This window comes from Poecilia latipinna, unplaced genomic scaffold, assembly GCF_001443285.1.
Source record: "Poecilia latipinna isolate Pla-1442-1.1 unplaced genomic scaffold, P_latipinna-1.0 Scaffold1389, whole genome shotgun sequence".
NCBI lineage: Eukaryota > Metazoa > Chordata > Actinopteri > Cyprinodontiformes > Poeciliidae > Poecilia > Poecilia latipinna.
The window spans coordinates 59,641-80,361 of record NW_015114005.1 but is presented as its reverse complement, the minus strand read 5'-3'; the positions used below and the strand labels follow the sequence as shown (position 1 = coordinate 80,361).

The window sequence follows — 20,721 nt, the reverse complement described above, 5'->3', positions numbered from 1 at the left end:
CATAAGGTTATAAGTCTGCAAAAGATTTTCTCAGTAATCTGTTTACATCGACTGTAAAACAAGTAAAACTCAGTGACCGATGAACACAAAATGATTCAAAACACACAATGTGTGTTTATTTATTTTCATTTAGCTGCAACGGCTACCACAATACGTTTCTCAACACAAAACTATTTCTATTCATTTGGCCAGTGCTGTATGTTGGACCAAAGTTAAACTATGATAAAATATGACCTTTCTATGTCTTTTTAAAAAATGTGTAAAAATAATGTAGCAACTTTAAAGGGCTTGTTAGTCTGTCCTGTCATGAAAGAGTGCCTTTTAAAGCTCTCTGATGAGCTAAATGCTTTGAAATCATCTTCCTTTGGTTTTCCATGTGGCGATAATCCCTAAAAAGCTGCGCCTACATCTAAATGTTTCCCTACTTGGAAGTGGACATAGATTATTAATGACCCTTCTGTGCTTTTTCCAGGCGAAACTGAAGACTCAGAGGAAAGTTGGAGCTGATAGGCTAAAAGCCCTAAAGTGACTTTGTGTGAATTGCACCCAGCAGAGCAGCCCGACAACACTCTTTAAATGTTCCCTAAACCATTTCCAAAAATCAATCCAACACCACAACTCCAGTAACAAACAACAACAGGGTCTCTACCACAAACAGCATTTCACATTCCTAGGCTGATGTGCGTGTTTCTACAAGTAAATGCCGTCTGTCCTGTTATTATAATTATTACGTAAATAACGGAGCCTCGCGGTGGCTTTTAAATCTGTTGAGACAGTTTGCAAACAGAAAGGATAATAGTGCCACTGCAGGCTGGTTTTGTTGTGATTAAAAGAGATCAAACCACTTTCAGGTTAAAATGACATTAAATTAGATGTCATATATGAAAGATAGCAGCATGTTATCATTTAGGCATCACAGACTGGCTGCCAAGGCATCGTGGGACAGTCTCTACTGGAGGAAAACAATTATTATCTCCAAACAGAGGGGGATTTTTTAATTAAAAGACTGGCAGAGTTTCATCTCAGTGTGACAACTCCATTATTCTCACAATGATAAAGCAGACTTGTGGCAGAACAAATTTCCAGAAGCGTTTTCAGCGTGCAAACTGAGCTAATTGTTTTCCTGACATTTTGATACCTCTGAGATGAACAAGGTGCTCAGTTCAGGAACAAAACATGACGGGGCATTTTAACACAAGAGGCACTGACAGACCTGCTGTTGACTGGAACTGGGTGATTTTCAGATCGATAACCAGGTAACCAGGTAACAAAAACATGATTTTTTTTTTTTTTTTTCCAATCAGTGAATGAATCATACAAGAACATTTCCATAAGAACTAACACTCTTAAATCTTTGGATGTCATTGCAGAAAGAAGAAAATCCTAAAGTTAATTATTTTGAGCAACAGTGAGAGGTTTAAAAATGAAGATATTTAAATGTTATAGCATGTACTGCAGACATGCTACAACACCTTTATATTCTGTAAATAATGAGCAGACAAAATTCTCAGATTCTCTTCAGATCCTGCAGTGTAGGAAAGGGAACTGCTTCATCAATATATTTCTCTAATTATAGTTTCTCATTAGTTAAATCAGCTCTCTTTTAATATCCATGAGCATTACATTGGTGAAGACTGGCCTGAATTTTGCACATTTCCGTATTTTTATTCTGTTTGTAAAAGTAAAAAAAATAGGAGTTCCAGTGATTTGTCTGATGACTAAACCAGATGATATTTTAAAACTCACACAGTTTAAAACTCTCATATAATATAAATGATTAAAGACCCACTTACAGTAGAAGAATAAAAAATTATAAATGATGTAAGCTATAGTTCTTCATTAAAAAAAATGCATTATAATGTCTATTAATTTCTGTAATTTACAACATCAGTTACCTTCATCGGGATCGTTCCTGGCTGAAGCCTCCAGAAGAGCCACGCTAGCAGCGAAGGACACCCGTCTCTTGGACTCTGACTGCTGAAGGCTGTTCAAATTACGACTCTTCTTGTCAGCCTTCCTCTTCTTGTTCTGCATCTCCTTCTCGTACACGGCCCACCTCTTCAGCTGCTGGGTACGGCGCTTCTGAGCCGCCCGCAGCCTCTCCAGACTGGGCACCTTGTCCAGCTGCTGCAGCTCCTGGATCAGCTCCAGGTGGTTGGCCATGCCGCCGGGTGGGATGGATAGCAGCGGCAGCAGCGGATGATGAGGATAGTGATGGTAGAGGGGGGGGAGTTGCTGGGAAGGTAGGATTCTAGCGAGGTCTACACCTTCGGCTATGGCCTCCTCCCTTTATCCTCATCATCCTCCTTTCATCACCAGTAAACGACCTGAGAGAGCAGACAGAGAGAGAAAAAATGTTGTTAGATGTCACCCAGAGAATGTTCATAAATAACTGAGATACGCCATCTTGTAAGAGTATTCAAGCTGCTTGAACTTTTTCAAAGTTTGTCATGTCACAACCACAAACTTCGTTGGATTTTACAGGAGTTTCAAGTGATAGGCCAACTCAAAATAATACAGAATTACAAACCAAAACAAAAGCAACAGATGGTTTTATTTTTTTTCCCCCAGTAATAGTCTGGAAAGTGTGGCATGCATTAGCTTTTCAGCCCCTTTGAGTTTAACCTCTTTCACTTAAATTTCAGCAGGAGGTCCTCCACGGTATGCCCCCAGTAGCTTTGCATTTCTAGACCCTCAAGTTCAGACGGAGTGGGTCTGTGTGCATACATTTTCAGGAAATGCAACATATTTTAACTGGGCCATGAATACATATCTATCTAAATCATTGTATCTCTGGCTCTATGCCTTTTGTTTGATTTTCTTGCTGAAATTTGGACCTGCTCTATTTCACCACAGGCAGGGCGTGTTCAAGGATTTGTCCAGTCAGTTTTCTGTTAGTCATGTGTTATATGATGAGGAAAATCACATCTTTATTTTCTTTCAATTAGGTAATTTTTCCTTTGAACTTAGATATGTGGAGCCCAAGACTCACGGCTGTGAAATTTTAACAGATTGTCCCAACGTCTTGGCATGAAAGCGACTGGTTGCACTGGTTGTGATAAGGGGTGTTGGACTGATGCTATATACAAATGTACACCACACTTTTCAGATTGTTAATTGTAAATAAATGTTAAATTGTTTTCTCACTTATTGAAAGTCTACCTGCAAAACTATGGATGAAAAAGAGAGAAATATGGTTTCAGGGGGGAAAAAATATCCCTTTCACAACAAAAAAGAAAAATTCTTCATCTTTATTACTAAACTGATCACTGATGGCTACTACAAATTTTTGTTCACTTTGCGAGCTTTTACGGATCTGTCAGCTATTCTTCATCATGGTTAACCGCTTCCCTAGAGCTGAAAGCACAACACAGAGAAAAAATTATAACCGGGGGGGTTAGAGTGCTACGCCGAGGAGCAGAAGAGCCACAGAGGAGATTGTTTATTTTTCTAATTCAGAATAATAGTTTTCCATCCTCTTTGACAGTAAGTCCACTAAAGTGTTTCTGGCAAGTGAGAGTTTCAAGGGAGGCTGGAGAGAGCTCAATCAAACTACATGGAGGAAAGTAAACATCTGAAATATGAAGCCATAAGACTAAACAAAACGCCCCTTACCGATCACAAATGCCGAAATCACTATTGTAGAAAAGCTGATGAACATTTCCTCAAGTCTGCAGCCACTCAGTAATGAAAACCACCCAGTTCTCCAGTATTCAGAGACAAAATGTTTCACAAAGCCACCAATAACTGCCTCCAGTCTGCCGTCAGACTCATGTTTCCTCTAGACCTCATACCTAACTGCTAAAAACATGGACAGGAAACACGCTGAACAATCACTTCCTACAGCATAATTTTCAGTTGTGGGGGTAACGGCGCACAAAGTCTATGTCAGGTTTCTTTTCTAAACTGAATCTACGGTAAAAACACTCAAAACTTCCACAAATTAAACTAAAACTTAAAGTTGTTTTCAGGGTCAAGATGTGAGAATGTCCTTGATTTTTTCTAACATAGCTTAATGTTCAAATAACTCAGAGAGACACAAAAGCTTTTATGCAACAAATGTATTTGACATTGCAAATGATTCATAAGGACCTGGGTCACAACTTGAAGGCCAAACACATGAGGATTAGCAGCAGGGTCTCAAATTATTTCTGCTTCAATTTGAAACGTAAGCTTTGAGCAGAAATACCATCGAGTACACAAACTGCAAATGCAGATAAACAACCATCTGGACAATTTTTATTTCTACAAGAAATAAAAAAAAATAATTACATCTGGTTTAAGTAGTTACAGTATTTTGTCCTGGTTAATTGAACTACTTTGTTGTTTGTTATGCATGAGATGCAAAAGCTGATAAAAAAAATAAACTTACTGTTTAAATAGCTTGGATTCTGACTGGACTTGTGCAACTAACAGTCATTTCAACTTACTGGTTATGTTTAAATCACTTGTAGAGAATATTTTAATCAAATTAAAGGAACTTCAATTTGAACGTGTTTGGCAATGAAAAAAAAAAAAATTACATATTAGCCAGTATTTTGAGGGCATTGATATTACGCTGTTGTTTTGCCACAGTAAAACAGTATTAGTTTAATAAAACTGAGATCTTGTGTTCTTTTTTTTTTCAAAGATTTTCGTTTTCTGCAGCTGGAAAACAAGCCAACATTCTTGTAAGTTAGGAAAGTGTAGGAGCCTTCTTTCAGTCAGCTGCTTAGCAATGTGCAGGAACAGATGTGAGAATGGATTTTTTTGTGAAAGAGCCTGTGACTTTAGCACTTTATCTTGCATAAACAATATGAAAATGTATGTGTAAATGAAAAAAAACCACTTGAAATCTCTATAAACTTTTAAAAAAAGAAATTGGGAAATTAATTAAAGGAGATGAAAGAATAAAAACTGCCAAAAGTCAAGCAACGACATCCTAAAATGCTTTTATTTACTTCTCTGCATTGTCCTTCCCTTTAACATCATCTTCTCGCTCTAGTATTATTAAATCCTATGAAGACCCTGCACTGATTTTGAGAGCACTGCACACTCTTTCAAGACATTACCTGAATTCATAAATAGTTATTTTCCTTTTTGTGCCCTCATCCATTCTGCAGCATAAAAACAGACTCTTGAGCCTATCTTAATGCTCCATTAGCGCTAAAGAGGAAAAGCACCATGCTGAGTGAAATAGACTGTTTGGAAGATGATGTTTGGTGCCGAGAAAAGGTCACATACATGCTCTGCACCTGAATTCACCTGGAGCATATTCCATGCTTAATCAGAGAAAATGTTTCTCTTATATTGTTCAAGAACAAAGAACAAATTGCTTTGAGGTGAAGTTCTAAATCTTTGATGTAAATTAGAAAATGTAGGGCTCAAAAAGACAGATATTCTTCAATGGTCTATGCTGGGAGCATTTTAAAACCCCACTGACTTTAAATGAGCTTGCCTAACAATAAAAAAAAGTCTCTGAATGAGTGCCAATGCATTATTGTGATTTATGAATAATGCAGAAAACGCAGACAAATAAATTTCTGTGACTCAAACCTGCTGACGTCGATAAAAACACGTCACATAAGATGATTTATTTTATTTTATTTGAAGAGGTTAAAATTTTCACCGCTGCAGACAAAGTGAGTTAACTTCAGGCAGGATGAGTGACGAACAAGGAGGCGGTCAGTGTTTGCTATAACTGTCTTTGATGGTCAAAACCATCAATGCTGGGAATTCAAAAACCAGGAGCGACTGCTGATCGAATCAGAGGGAATCAGAGCAGAGGTAATGATGTTACTCACACACAAACACACAAGTGAAAGTGAAGCCAGAGCCACAAAAAAAAAGAATGAAAGACACAAACAGACCCACACAGACGAATAGCTTGGGCAATAATCCGATGCTGATATTCAAAATCAGTTGTCATCGTTGGAATCAAAATGTTTTTTTTGTTTTTTTTCCCCATCATTGGTAGCTAACAAACAAGTATCAACTTCCTACAGGAATGAAAATTGACATGCGGTCATCATTTATTCAAAGAAGCTGATTTTAATGAAGGAAATGCTTAAATAAAAAATCATGTGCTAAAATTTCAAGAGATCAAAGTGTTCAGACCAAATTCAAGAAGATGCTCTTAGTTAGCATTTCTGTGCTGAACTTTATGCTAAGTAGAGGAAACACTGAAGAAACGATCTGCCTGCTCCTTTGTCTGGTTTATGTGGTTGGCAACATGATAAAGGTGTTTAGCAGGAAAGACAAAGGTTCCCTCGAATGTTACATTTTGCTGTTTCTGTTTTGTGATATTGCTTCACTTCGCCAAAGAATTATTCACTTTTTTTTTCTTTTCTTTTTATTACATATCACAACATACGTATTTTCCGGACTATAAGCCGCACCTGGCTATAAGCCGCAGGTATCTCTGCCGCGCCAGGTTTTCCACAACGATGCAGCAGCAGCAGAGGGGGGCGGACACCCAAAATCTGAGTCATAACAGGTGAATTGAATATAACATTTATTACGGTTGAAAAAGAAAAAGCTGCCAAGTTTAGATTTAGCTGAACTGATTATGAGGGCGTATGAGTTTGAAGATAAAAATCTCCTTACTGTCTGCTACTAGCATGTGCTAAATGAAAATGGGCGCTTTCTTCTTCTCCTTCTTCTTCTGCTTCTTTAGATTTCAACGGCAGCTTGCATCCATTATTTCCATTATTGTTGCACTACTGCTATTGGATCCTAATATCTATACCTCAAATTCTCATAATGATCTCAGTATTATGTAAAAAACGAAAAATCTTCTTTTTCCCCTCAATGCTATTTAACTGGTCAACAATATTCTCAAATTTCAATTCCCTATTAAAACCTAATTCCGTTTTAATGGGCAATTTCTTCTTTTATTTCTTGACTTCCAATGATTTACTTCCTGCTAAAGAGCCCCCTGGTGGTTGAAGAAAAATCCACATATAAGCCGCACTGGAGTATAAGCCGCATGGTTCAAAGCGTAGGAAAAAAGTAGCGGCTTATAGTCCGGAAAATACAGTATATATCCAATATTTCACCGCACTGGATTGTTGTGAGGACTAAATAACAAATATCATTTGCTGATATCACAACAAATGTTTGGTTCCTTTTTAATTTCTACATAAACAGAACAAAATAGCAGAACTACTCAGTAGATCAAGGATGATCAATATGTCAAACACCTACCGTCACCTAATCATGGTTTTAATACAACTTCAGTCAATAAAAAAAAATAAGAATTCAAGCCAACGAACGTTGTAGAACAGATTTAAAGCTTTCATAAGCTGCTCAAAGTAAAATTAAAATTAATCATCATTGAACTATCAATATGCACAACACTACAATTCCAAAACGATGATTAAATGTAATAAAGTCTGATGGTGAGAAAAAAATAGGAAAGCAGTGAACCAACACCTTCTACCTAAAAAATATCTAATATACTTTTGCAATATTAAACCGGACCCAATTTTGTGTTCCAGGTTTATTTGCTACCGTTGCTTCCAAGCTTTAAAAACCTGATGAACTATCTGAAGACTACCCACACATTTGAAACCTAAGAGTGTAGGACGACTAACAAAGTTTTCCAAGAACAACAGATTTTTTTTTTTTTTTTCAACATTAACCTCCTTCCATCTGGCAAACTAAACACTGTGTAACCACACAGCGGCAGACAAAGAGCTGAAGTAAACAGCAGTGTGATCGCATGCTGCGCCATGGGGAGTAAAAAGAAATTTCCATTTGATGACTTGACTGATGGGCCCACATGCTGATATGCTGCTTTGTTTCCGTTAGATTAAAACCAGGTGAGGAGTTAAATTTAGACAGCGCAGCTTTGTTTCCCCTGCAGGTAAAACAAGAATTCAGTAAATAATTTGTAAATCCAGAAGCAGTTTATCTCGCCACTGGCTCTTTAAAAGTGCTTCAAAAAAGACGTGAGACAATGAAAAACCTGACATGATGTCATGGCAAGAGGCAAAGACGAGCTTTTTGATGTTATGTAAAACAGGGGAGCTGTAGGTAACTGTAAGCCCTGCAGCGACAGCACAGCCGTTACCCGCGGCAAAGGCAGCAAATCACAGATTGACCTCAATCAGCTCCCTGGCTGCAGCCATGAACGTTCCCATGCACTCACTTTGCGTTTCATATTATTACGTAAAAGCCCAAACCTAAATGCAATGCTGATTATCCTCCAAAAAAAAGCAGGCCAGACCATGGGTACAAAGCTGCTGCTATCAGTAAACAGTTCCTGCTCAAAGAAACCTCAGAAAAACAGTTGCTGGGCATTTTTAATGGCTGTTTTGTTTAATCTGGCTTCATAAATTGGCAGCTGCAGGACACAAAGCTTTGCTGTGATCACAAGGTCAACCAGAATGCAAACATCGCTACGGACAATAATGAATGTTAACATAGTAAAAGTGAAAAGCTCCTCTACATCTTTTCCCATTTTCTTTCCCATTTATTGTGTCTTTGACATTTATTGGTACCCATAAAAGTAGCGTCTATTTAAGTGGCATAATATCCCAAAAGTAAAAGTAAGAAAACTCCTACCTATAATTTAAGCTCAATGAAGAAAATAAATTACACAATAGGATATACTTTTTTAACAAAGTACCATAAAATCACTGACATTTTTTAATATACATCTTAGTAGAGCAGAGAACACTCACATAGTGTGTTTTTCACTTCCTGGGTTCCTGGTGTATAAATATGACACAAAGGCCTATTTTTGTTAGACACTGTTCAAAATGGGAAAGCCAGGAGAACATGCCATTCATGTCAGGGTACAAGTTAGCTTATGGGAGAGTGTAGGCAGGAAGACAAAGTCTTATCCAAAGCTCACTTTTGGAGAAATACAGTGTCTTGGCGTCACAAGTTCTCCATAGCAACCATTAGACTCCATCAACGTGCCAACCTGTTGTTTAGCAGCCTATTCTGTCCTTCCATCTCCATAAGCATGTCAAGTTTTCTACATTAACTGGAACAGCATACAGTAGGTACTTCAGGACAGGTGTAAGGCTGAGTGTTTGAGTGAATACTCTGCAACACAATCAAAGGAATGGCTCATTACCAGCATGGTAGCATGATAACACACTGAGTAGGTAATCAAGCGTTACTGCAGCTGTGCTGAAGCGTCTTAAACAAGCACTGCATGCTCTTGAAGACTGGAGTCCAGCATAAAGCAAAATATGAACATATGGAAATGTGGAGAAAATCCCTGGATATTTAAAAATCAAAATCTGGTGTGTTCTGTCACCATCAAGTCTTTCAAGAGGATAGTGAAGAACAACACAAATGTGATTCATCATAGATAAAATCAGCCATCTTTCATGGCCGTCTCCGTCTCCTCATCTATATCCTCACATGAGAGGTGATCTGAGAAGAAGAGAGCATGTGAGAGGAAGCAGGATGCTGGACAATTAAGAGACTGTGGAAAGAGGAATGATCAAACATGCCTTCCTCCATATGCCTTAACCTTATAAAATAAAATAATAAGACTGAGCACTGTCTTATTTGCAAATGTATTAACAGCACCAACAATTGTGGCACCGGTTATTCTATAAATAGAAAGTTTTTTTTTCTTTTTTCCCACTGAATTAATTTAGTCAAATTAAAGTTTTTTTTTTGTTTGTTTGTTTGTTTTTTCCAGAAGTTTTTAGGGAGAGATTATGCTCTTGCAGTAAAAGATGAATTTCTTTGAAGACCTTTCACCAGGGGACCACTAATTGTGGAGGTTGCTGTATATTTTTGTCTCAGCTATAATTGACCTGCCGTTTAAGTCTGCCTGTTTCTCCAAGATTAAAACTGTAAAAGAAAGTCTATTGTGAAACAGAGACAGGCCCCTAAACACACAGTGAATGCAACATTTCCAAGCCGGTGTTTTCTTCCACTTATAGAGCTTTTTATTGTAGCTAAATTTGCTGATTGATGAAACTGAAGAAAACACAGCAGATTACAGAGGCTCATGAAGCATTATGATCCATTTTTATCCCACTGACAATTATACAGAATGAGTTTTCACTTAAATGACGGCCAGCCATTGCTTGTCCGTTAGACTAAGACTATGATATTGAAACTTAAAACAGTAAGTGCATGAGGGCGTCTTTACTTTTACATTTTTTATATTTTCACACATCAGCTAAAGTCTAATTGATCCAGACTTTCCATCTACATAAATATGATTTCACACAGACGGTAATAAACTATAGAAACATAGATAATGGCCTTGAGTGTGTCAAAACACTGATGAGCATTAAAGCACCACAGGATTTCCTGTAAACCTCTTACGAACACTAACTGCCCGGCTAAAATTCGGTCCACTCTGTGCTGATTTAGTGATCCTATTAGTCTTGAGAACAGAAAAATAAACCCGATGAGGTCATTAAATCTATTCAAAGTATCCAGGATTGAAAAGAGCTTGTTCTAAATCTTGTTTTAATAAAACCTTTTGATTTATAATCTGCAGAAGCTGCTTTTAAAAGTGCTCAGTATGTTTATAGTTAACACTGATCAAGTTCCATTAGTATTGGCTGGGGATGCACAAAAAAAGAAAACATATCACGGTGCAATTTTAGTTTGGGAGCAGGAATCAAGGATAGTAAGTCCATAGCACACAAATGAAATACTCCTTAGAGATTTGGTGACCCCAGCAAGTTACTATTTACTGCGTTTCTCTAACAGCAAGCATGAAAAACTGCAACGCTGTCTGTGTGTTGGAAAGATAAATGTGTCTTCATCCAGTGTTAATCGTTACAGTTACAGTTGTTTTTAGCTCTTTAATTATTGCTTTCACCGTACATGTGTGCAATTTAAAGCAAGTAGCAATTTTCTTGTAGTCATCCTGTGAAGATCAGCAAATTCCACATTTACTACAATTTCCTAAAGAGAAACGGCCCTAAGAGCAATGTCATGCGTATAACAGAGGAGACAGAAGGTAATTAATAGCTAAAAGATCCAAGGATCTCTAATAAGTAAAATATAAATACTGGTACATGCCAGTAAGTGTGGCAACTAGTTATTTCTTATAAAACAATTAGCATTTAATTGATCAACTGTTGGATTTTTCTACATTTTTGAAGTGTTCAATGAATCTCCTACTTTGGGGTACCAATACAAGTTGGCAGTGCTGAAATAATGACTGAAAATGGATGCTTTTCAGTTTCTCATCTTTTATTTTGGTTTCTGGTGTGCATCTTAATGATAAAACCTTTGGAGTCAAACTTTGTTTCTCAGGATGAAGAAAACACAAATAAGCAAGACATTTCAAATCGGATGCATCTTGAATGCATCAGATGCATCTTGAATGCAGCATCATGTACTTTTAGTCTTTCTGAAGTGTTTCTGAAGGCAGCTGCATTCAGAAACACTTTTCAAGATGTTCTGTGTGAGCTGTGGTCAAAAAGTATATTAATTTTCCCATAAACATCCTCCTTAACATCTGAAAAAAGAAACGCTTTCTAAAGACATTTCTCTGAAAGGGGAAATTGCTTCCTGGCTCCAAAAACACCATCAGCGTTAGAGAACAATGGAGAGAGCAACAGAGTAAAAGGTAAAAGGTCATCTTACCGCATATTTATCAAATTATAAGAACATATCTTTTCAAAATAACTTTCAAATTACTTCAGATGGAACCCATATCTTTACAGACTCTCCATTCAGTCACTTCTATCCCATTAAGAATGTATGACATCATTTTATAATGTTTTCTTACTGAACTTTCTTCTGACTGTGATAAAGAGCCATGGAGTGGAAAAGCTGACCTTTTGGTTAATGCAAACTGCAGAAACATGCTGCTGCCAAACTAAAACGACTCCCCTCATGGAGGCTGTGACCCCGTCAATCAGCAGCTGCTCATGAAGAAAGCTGAGAACAGAAGGCAGCATGTGTCTGTGTTATGTTCTCAGGATGTTCTGCTCTACATCTTGTGGTTGTACAAGCAGATGAGCTAATGTTACTCTGTCTGTAGTAGGTTAGGGGAAAAAAAGACAGTCAAATGGATAAATATGGCATTTCTCAAGCAATAACATGGAGGATTAGCTTGACAGATTACAACTGAAACTGAGATTAGGATGACTACTACAGTGTCACGTTGGTTTCTGACTTCAATGAAAGGTTTTAAAAAGATATAAGTAGTATTTTCCGTCATACAGTTCTTACCGTTTAAAGTTCTTGAATGCCAGATAAATGCTATATTTCTCTAGCATTGCCTCTCCCCCTGCTTGTTATTTTGCACTGCTGATCAGCTGGCTGAAAGATGGATAGTACACTTTTCACTAAGTTAAAAGAGAGACAAACTGAGTTGTTTAGAAATATTTCCATAAAATCACCATCGTGACCTGGAAACTGAGGGAGCATCATAATTAAGTGTTGTTTCATAACTTACCATAAAGCAGCCAACTGCAGGCTTGCTACTAGATATGTAACAGTATTGACAATTGGTGATCAAGGTTTTATGAAAATGTGTAAATGTATGCAAAACATAGGTAAGTTGGTTCACTAACAGACAAGCAAACTGTAAATGTAATTATCAAAATCACTGTTATGATCAGTAGTAGTAATAGCCATAGCAGTAATCATTTTATGTTGTATTTACAACCAAATTTGATACTTGCTCTTTATTAAGTGAGGTCACGGATAAATTAGTCTGCAGACTGAACCCAGAGAGAACCTAGCATTCATCCAGCATGTTTTTATGAGTGAAAATAGAATGAAGATATTGTAAGCAATTTTACAGTCTTAATAATGCGTTTTCTGAGGTTCATAGGGCAGAATATTCATGCCCAAGGCTGTTATTGCAAAGGCATCTATAAAGCGAAGTGGAAAAAACTGACTAATCAAAAAAGCTCTGCAATGTTTTTATTTCTTGCATGGTGGACTGGAAATTCACATCTCGGTCAAAGTGATGCATGACTATAAAAAAAAAAAAAAAATACCACACATCACTCAAATTCTTACTCGTTTACTTTATTTGTTTTTAGTTCAAATATAGTTGTTTTTTCTTTTTGTCTGAATTAACCAAGTCTAAAATATCAGAGGTATTTTTGCCCTCTCAGGTCTACAGAGACCAGTCCACATGTTCAGATTTAAAACCAAACATGGTGAAATTATTTCCATGAGGCTGCCAAGCGCTGATATCAGCTTTGCCCCAAACCATTGTCGTTTTTAAATACCTTACTTTTTTTTTTGAGAATTTACTGTTTTATCTTATTTTTTAAAATACTATTTAAACTTTGGATAGCCTGTGTTCTACACATGAACTCTGATATCTTTGTTTATTTGACTCTCTGAGCAGCTTGAATAAACTCTGATTAAACAGAAAGAGTAAACTGCAAAAAAACAAAGATATGTTTTTTAATAATCCAATATCAATAATTTCCATGATGAGAAAATTTGAAAATATCTTAAAGGATTCCATTTTGAATTTTAAAAAAAAGCACAGAAATGGCTGTCAAGTTCTGTAAAGTTTACACAACAAAATATAAAAAACAACAAAATAAAAAATAAAAAAAACACACACACACACACAAACACCAGCTGCTCTCTGCATCAATATTAATGTTAGTAACAATGTGTGACATTTAGCGGTGAAGAGGCGTGTGCTGTGTCAGGACGCTCCGTGTGCAGAAACAGAAGCCTCCACTGTTGCAGACAACGGCTTTGTGTGTCCAACAGAGCATGTTTCTGTCTGTTTTATCTACATGCCTGTCTAGTCATGATAGTTGTACAAACTCTTGTATGTCATTACAAAATGTAACTGCAGTGTGTCTGTTTGCAGACTCAGCAAAATTACAGACAAACTGTGACGTCTTCTCAAGATGCGTGTGCCCCCTGAATCTCTGGGCCCCTTGTTCCAGGTCAGCACTAATGGCTACAGGTCGTATTAGTTCATTTATTCACTGCACTAATGCCACAAGCTGATTATAAATCCCACCAAGACCGCTCACTGAGAGAGTTACAGCTGTCACACAAATGATGCACACAATCCTTCATTCTACAGATATGCAACTTCCTGCTGGCTCTCTTAAAACAAACGCGTGGACTTTTGTCTGGACTGTATTATGGAAGACAATTTTCCTCTCAGTCACACTAAAAAATAAGAAATGCAAAATTGGATTTGTGCAAGGACTCAATGTGAAATTGAGGAGTTATATCAACTCTTTACAGCAGCTCTGGGGGAAAAAACAATGAGATTATTTCATGAAGCCATTAGCATGGAAAGAGCTCTATCCAATTTCATTTTAAGAATGAGCAGGATAGACTCAGAAAAAAAAATTACATAGCTTGGCTGAACCTAGTTGGACCACAAATACTTTCAGAAAGCTATGTCTGCTTTCATTCATGAGCCCTAAAACACAGCAACATGCACCAAACATAACAAAATATGCAGAAATCGAGACTGTGCAGTCATTTCTGCGGCAGATAACAGTATTTTGCTGATAAATCCAGCACCATACAATCACAGACATGCAGCATTTTCCTAACGGCTCGTGGAAATTGAGAAATTTCAATCAACACAAAAGGGCTGGGCCTTTGCAGAATTTAAGTATCCATCCTCTTTGTTTATCATCTCACACCTAAAATGCTGAGAGAGGAAAGCTGTAGGATCTCACAATAAAAGAGGGTGCAGTGTTATTTATTTAAAATTTTCTCTAAAGCTTTAAGATAGTTAAAGCTTTTTTATATAACTGTGCAGTCATTTCATAACATCATGACATTTCCACACAAACTAATTTGTCCAAAGTACACAGAATATGCTTTATCAGTAGCAGTAAATTGTTATTAGTTCTGACTGAGTAATTCAGTCAACTGCCTGATGATTTCTTTTTTTTTTTTTATAAGTTGAACTATGCAGACATAAGACATAATTTGGTCTGCTTGTATTGAGACTTATTCAATTATTCTTACCCATAAACGTTTTAAAATGTAACAGAAAAACAAAGGTCAATGTGTTTGATATTTTCCATCCATGCTCCCCTTGAAATCATCATGATGCCATCAATACCATAAATGAGTGTGGAGCTGGAGATCATTTTGGTTTTATATTCCCAACGTTTTTTCTATGTACAGATCCTCCCAACTGTGCTGTTGATCTCTGCAACTCCTCTGCTTCTCTAATTAATGCTAACTTTGCTTGGCCTGTATATGTAGGTGGAAAGAAGGGTTCATTGGTTTGCAGTTGTGCCACACTGTTATATGGAGATCAAATTTCACACAGGTAGACTCTGTTTTCTACTAGGTGTTTTCTGAAGGCAATTAGTGGCATTGGATTACAAGGGGCTGAATGCATACCACTTTTTTCACATTTTCAATGCATCACATTAGGTATTGCTTTTCTTCCAATTCGCAATTATGCACACCTTTTTTTGAATCTATCGCAAAAAAGTTCCTGATGTAATGTATTGAAAGAATGACTGTAAAGTTGTAAAATGTTATGAAGTTAAAATGCGGTGTTACATGAAGTTTTGGATATTAAATAAAGAACTCTGAAGAGCATGCTCTTTCCTCAACAAAATCATAAAAACAAAGCCGCTTGATTAAAAGCTGCCACAGGTTGACATATTATGACCTTCTCATAATCTTCCATTTAAGCTGGTAAGTACATTGTTAAAATAATGGACAATAAGTGTAACTTTTTATTATTAAAGTGCGTCACCATCCTTTAAACTTTCGTGACCTTATCTTTTTAATAACTTAAGTTGCACCCTGCTGCCTCATTATCACATACAACCAATTATCTTGAATCTTCCAGCTGGTGCTGAAAAAGCTTGCACAAATATCTGGAGACGCAACGCGTGGTCATTAGAACAGGAAGGACTTGGTTCTAGCTGTTAAGACTCAGATTTTGACCTTTCTGACCGCTGCGTTCATTAGCCGAAACACGACCCCCAGACGTGTCAAGCTGAAGCCTCTGAAGTCCAGCTGACACAAAGCAAGTCTGTGTTCAGAGAGCAAAACAGCTGCACAAAAATCACACCTTCAGCACAAAGGTAGGTACCATTTCTGCATCACTGGTCCTGTGTTTGTGGTTTACAAAACAGTGTCACCGAGTGGGTTTGTCATTAGTCGATATGTATTCCATGCACAACATACACAAAATCCTTTCCCAAGCAACAGCAGCAACAGATTTTTCCTCTTTCACAAAAACAAAATACCGATTAAAATCATCTCAACCAGTCGCAAAGGAGAGAATCGGGACAATGTAGCTGCTGTGTGAACACATGGCAGAAAAGCTAAGCAGAGCTCATTCAGCCACAAACCCCTACAGAAAATGCTCAAACAAGCGACGCTGCATTGCACTGCATCCCCCTAACAAGCCGGCTGCATGAAGCTGGTGGTTAAACGTCAAAAGGTCCGTTTAGATTTCAGTCGGTATGATTGGTTTGGATGAATGATTGAACTCACAAATATCAGAAAACTGATTCCCTCTTAATCTTAAATCCATCAGAGTCAAAAAAGACTGATAATCTGAACTGCTCAAAATTTGACCTCAGCATCTAGAGAACAGTGGTCACACATTATGATGCAACCACCTCCATGTTTTAGTATTGGTTTCAGAAAAACATACTGCATCTTTTGCTGTTGTGCCCAAAAGTTGAAGTTTGATTTGATCTGTGTAATTAGGATGTGATGGTAGTCATAGTAACCGTTTCAAAATCTTTGTCTTAGTATATGCATGATGTTTTAGGTACTGCCTAAAGTTGGGTGAGTTGATGAATCTGATTTTGCTTTTTTGTTTTCTTCAAGAAAATAGTTTGATACTTAAAAAAATAAATAAATAAATAAAGTGCTGCTATTGGTAGCAGAAGTTAAGAACCGTGTAAATTCACAACACAGCGGGCAAAAGAGAGAGTTGATTAGTTGCAGGTTTCTGTGTCGAGGTTCTATTATGACTTGAACAAACAAAAATGCCTGGCCAAGGCCGGAGATCACTTCAGTGAAATTTATTATGCTTTTCTTCAGGTGAACAAAGAGGAGAGGTGCAGAATATATACAAATGACGTCCAAGACAGGTTAAAAACAAACAGCAGAACCGTCAGTGCAAGAGTCCAACACCTTCAGGGTGACTTCTCAGGAGTCCAATCACACACCGACTCCCTGTGGCGCAGAGTCCTGGTTTTAAAGCCACAGGCTCCGCCCAAAGGAAGACCAAACAAGCAGAAAATACTAAACTCAACTCTAACTATACTTAAAGTATACAAAGTAATATAATAGTAATACTGAGAAAAAAGAAATATAAATAAATAAACTTGTGATCAGAAATACAATACTCAATTTAAAATAAGTTCGTGGTTGTGTGTTTGTGTGTGCAAAAGCCCCCAGTTTAGTCTAATTTTTTGACATTTTTGTCATGTTTAAAATACGACAGAAATGTCATTTTTGTCCTAAACATACTAAATAAAAATCTTTATCAGCACAATTTGAATTGTTGTGCCTTCCCTGATACTGACCGCAATCCTGCGAAATTTAAAAACGCATCAGAATATCAAAAGTACTGCTGGAGCTGCCAAGCCTCCTTTCGTTCATCCTTTCTTTGCTTTAACTTCTTTATCCCTGTCTCTGTAAGCGTCCTCTAAGAGGACGTTTTTATTCTGTCTGGATTACTTGTCCTACTTGGCGCTGGGCGTCCTGGTGGGGCGAGAATTTATTTCCTCTGGTGGAGTCTTGATTTAAAGCGCTCAGGTCAACTTGATTCTGGGTCATCATCTCCCTTGTTGTAGCGATTCAGGGCGTAGGCTGCCTGCACGCTGCGTATCGAGAAAAGCAAGGTGCTCTGTCACCAATGGGATGCCATTACTGACCAGCTGCCAAGGAGAGCTAAAGCGATCAAATGATTACGCGTTAAAGCCCATAAGTATTTCAGCTTTAAAAATATGAGGGAAGAAGCTCAACTCTGTCATATTAACTTAAAAAGTACACAAGCTGACATAAGCTGTTTACCACATGCTTGAAGTTACCAAGGCTGTAATCTCGAATGTGTCGTTCTCTACCAGGACTCATCCGACAAGGCCTACTGACCAACATAAGTAAGCTAAATTTTAAACCTTGCAGATCCAAACTTACACTAATGCAGAGGGGATTTCTCCATGTTTGCAAACACAAACAGCATAAATCCTCACTTCATGAACTCAAGTTTGAGGTCAAGTCTTAACCATCACTGCCGTTGTTGGATAAAGTGCTTTGTTGCCCGAGTTCAGTATTTAAAACACATCATCAGTCTTTGACATTGTTCTACGTGGCTTTGAAATTCATGCTTTTAAGGTGGCATTGTAATGGATTTTCCAGTCACACAGTGCCATTTTATAGAACAATCAAGTAGTTATGTTGCTTTCCGCTGTTATAAAAATGCTGTCATGGTCAAATATAGCTTTGAAATTTTACTTTGGCTAGACGGCTTGAAATTGGGCTTCTGTTTCTATAAGAAGCTCCTGCTCTTTCTTTGCCATCAGCATGTCGTCGCAACGTTTCTCTATTAAGCCTTTTACAACCGTTTTTATGATCATTGGAATGAGAAGTAGTTAGTATGATGAGCTCTGTACATTTGCAGGTGTTTGCTACTTTCTAATTGTTTTGGATAGCACAACTGCAAATAAAGTTGCAAAAGTTCTGAAATATGTCCTTTAAATGTGAGAAAATATAAATTGATATGCAACATCATGGCAGTAGTAACGCACCCTGCCGTGGCTCAGTGGGACACTGCGAATTTTCTTCTCAATAGATATGCATGCTTTACGATATGGAGGCACATCGCAAGCAGAACACATGCTTTAAATATATAAAAGGACTTTGTGATCCAAATAGTCTTCACATTGAGACACATGTGACGTAACTTTTTCCATTCAGAATCATGGCAAGATTGACAGCACCTTAAAGAATCCATCCATATTTAGCTTGGTTTGTTTGTAACTAAATATAAAAGCAACGTAGATTCCAACCTATTGAGAAAATACCAAACAAACCAAGACAGCTCTGCATTTTGTGCCTGTGAGGGTTTAACAGCTCTCTCTTCAGGACAAGCACAGGTGTCACCAGCCATTAACTCAAACAGGCCTCCAGAAACGCTCTAAAGAGGCACTGAAATAACAGCTCAAATTATCATATGCCTCCAGTAATGGCCCATCTGCTGCATGATGGAGGAACATAAATTTTTAGGTGGCTGAATGATAAAAGCGGCCAATAAAATCTGCTAAACTCTGAACGCCCCATAATGTCAGGTGGCTGCCACTGCAGTGGGCGATGCGCAAGAAACTGCTCTCAGTCTGCTGTTGGGCGTTAATAAAGCACTAGAGTGCTACATTTCTAAATTCTTCCATCAAACTGATTTGATCTGCCACATCCATCTAGTCAAGCTGGAAATAAGATGGCTTCAAGCAAATAAATGCATTGAAAGCATTTGGAAGAGGGTAATCTAACTGAAGTGTGTGCGTTACAACAACAAATGTAAAGTTGCAGCAATCAAAATCAACAACATAAAATGTTTTTTTCTTTTGCAATGTAAATTCAAATGACTAGTGATTGGATACATCCCCATCACTGATTCTGCTGAGTATCAGTGGGTGTGTGAGGAAAATGTGGCAAAATCAGTAAAAACATTACATGACCCAAAACACACCAGTAAATCCACCACAGACTGGCTGATAATTCAGAAATGGAAACTCCAGGGCAGAGTCAAAGCCCAGATCTTGATCTCATTAAGCTGCTGTGGGGCGACTTGAAGCAAGTAAAACATGCAAGAAACACTTTAAACATCTCACAGCTGAAGGTTTTGAGGAGGGCAAAATTCCTTTGACGGATGTCGGCACCTCAGTGAATTTATTTCACCCAAATGGGGATAAAACAAGTCATTAGTTTTTCCTCAAACAGATTTTTATTGTAATCTTGTTTTAAAGAAACATATTTCTAGCAAAAACCAAGAGAATGATAGGAAGTTCAGTGACTTGTAGAGTCTATTCTCATACAGAACTACAAACATTTTCTTTTTGAATAATGTGTCAAACAAAACAAAGATGTGATTTAAAATAGGAAGTAATACCAGGATTAGTCTTAGGCAGAATTTAAACAAGCTCTAACAAGCTTTGATAACCCATCTGCAAATATCCTTTTGAACACGGTATTATCCAGCTTTTTTTTTCTACTCTGTTTGAAGTCTTTTCCAAACAAAAGAAATGGCCAGAAGCCACATACAGTTTGCCAACAATGCATGCAGAAGCATAAATGCATTTGATTAATGTATCTGAGGAAATACAAACATTTCTGTTTACCAGTGTGGGGTAGTGGAGTTGTTTAGTTTCCGCTGTAGAAATGAGAGGCCAGCATAAACTCAATGGAAAGCACGTGGTATTTCTGCTGTCAAACAGTAAAGGTAATCTGATTATGACTTTTGAATATAATTTAAATTCTGCAAACATCCATAATTGTGGTGGAAATTCGTCATTTTGAAATGTGAATGAACATAATGTAGAAATATTCCTGTAAGATGACAATATGCTAATGCAGACCATTAAACCAACAAGCAATTATTTGACCATTAACTATCATTGTTCCCTTTTCTGTACTTTGAGCAATAATGAATCATCCTGAAGGAACAATATTGTTGCAGTTTTGAAAGTAATGTCATTAGATTAGTGCAAACCACAACTAGGAATGCGTAATGCAACAGCTAACTGGTGCCAGTCAGCAGACCACTAATAGTCTATTTTTTTCTGCATACGTTTTAGGGCTTTTAGT

General features: G+C 37.4%; 1 protein-coding gene across 2 annotated transcripts in view; it reads right to left on the bottom strand.

The window, feature by feature from the left end:
- ppp1r16b (protein phosphatase 1, regulatory subunit 16B) overlaps positions 1-20,721 on the bottom strand; it is an 88,173-nt gene that overhangs the window by 55,457 nt on the left and 11,995 nt on the right. For both annotated transcript variants that reach the window (XM_015056541.1, XM_015056542.1), the window contains exon 2: positions 1,896-2,327. In XM_015056541.1, coding sequence (XP_014912027.1) covers positions 1,896-2,163 — 268 coding nt within the window. In that variant the 5' untranslated portion in view covers positions 2,164-2,327. The remainder of the gene's footprint in view (positions 1-1,895; positions 2,328-20,721) is intronic.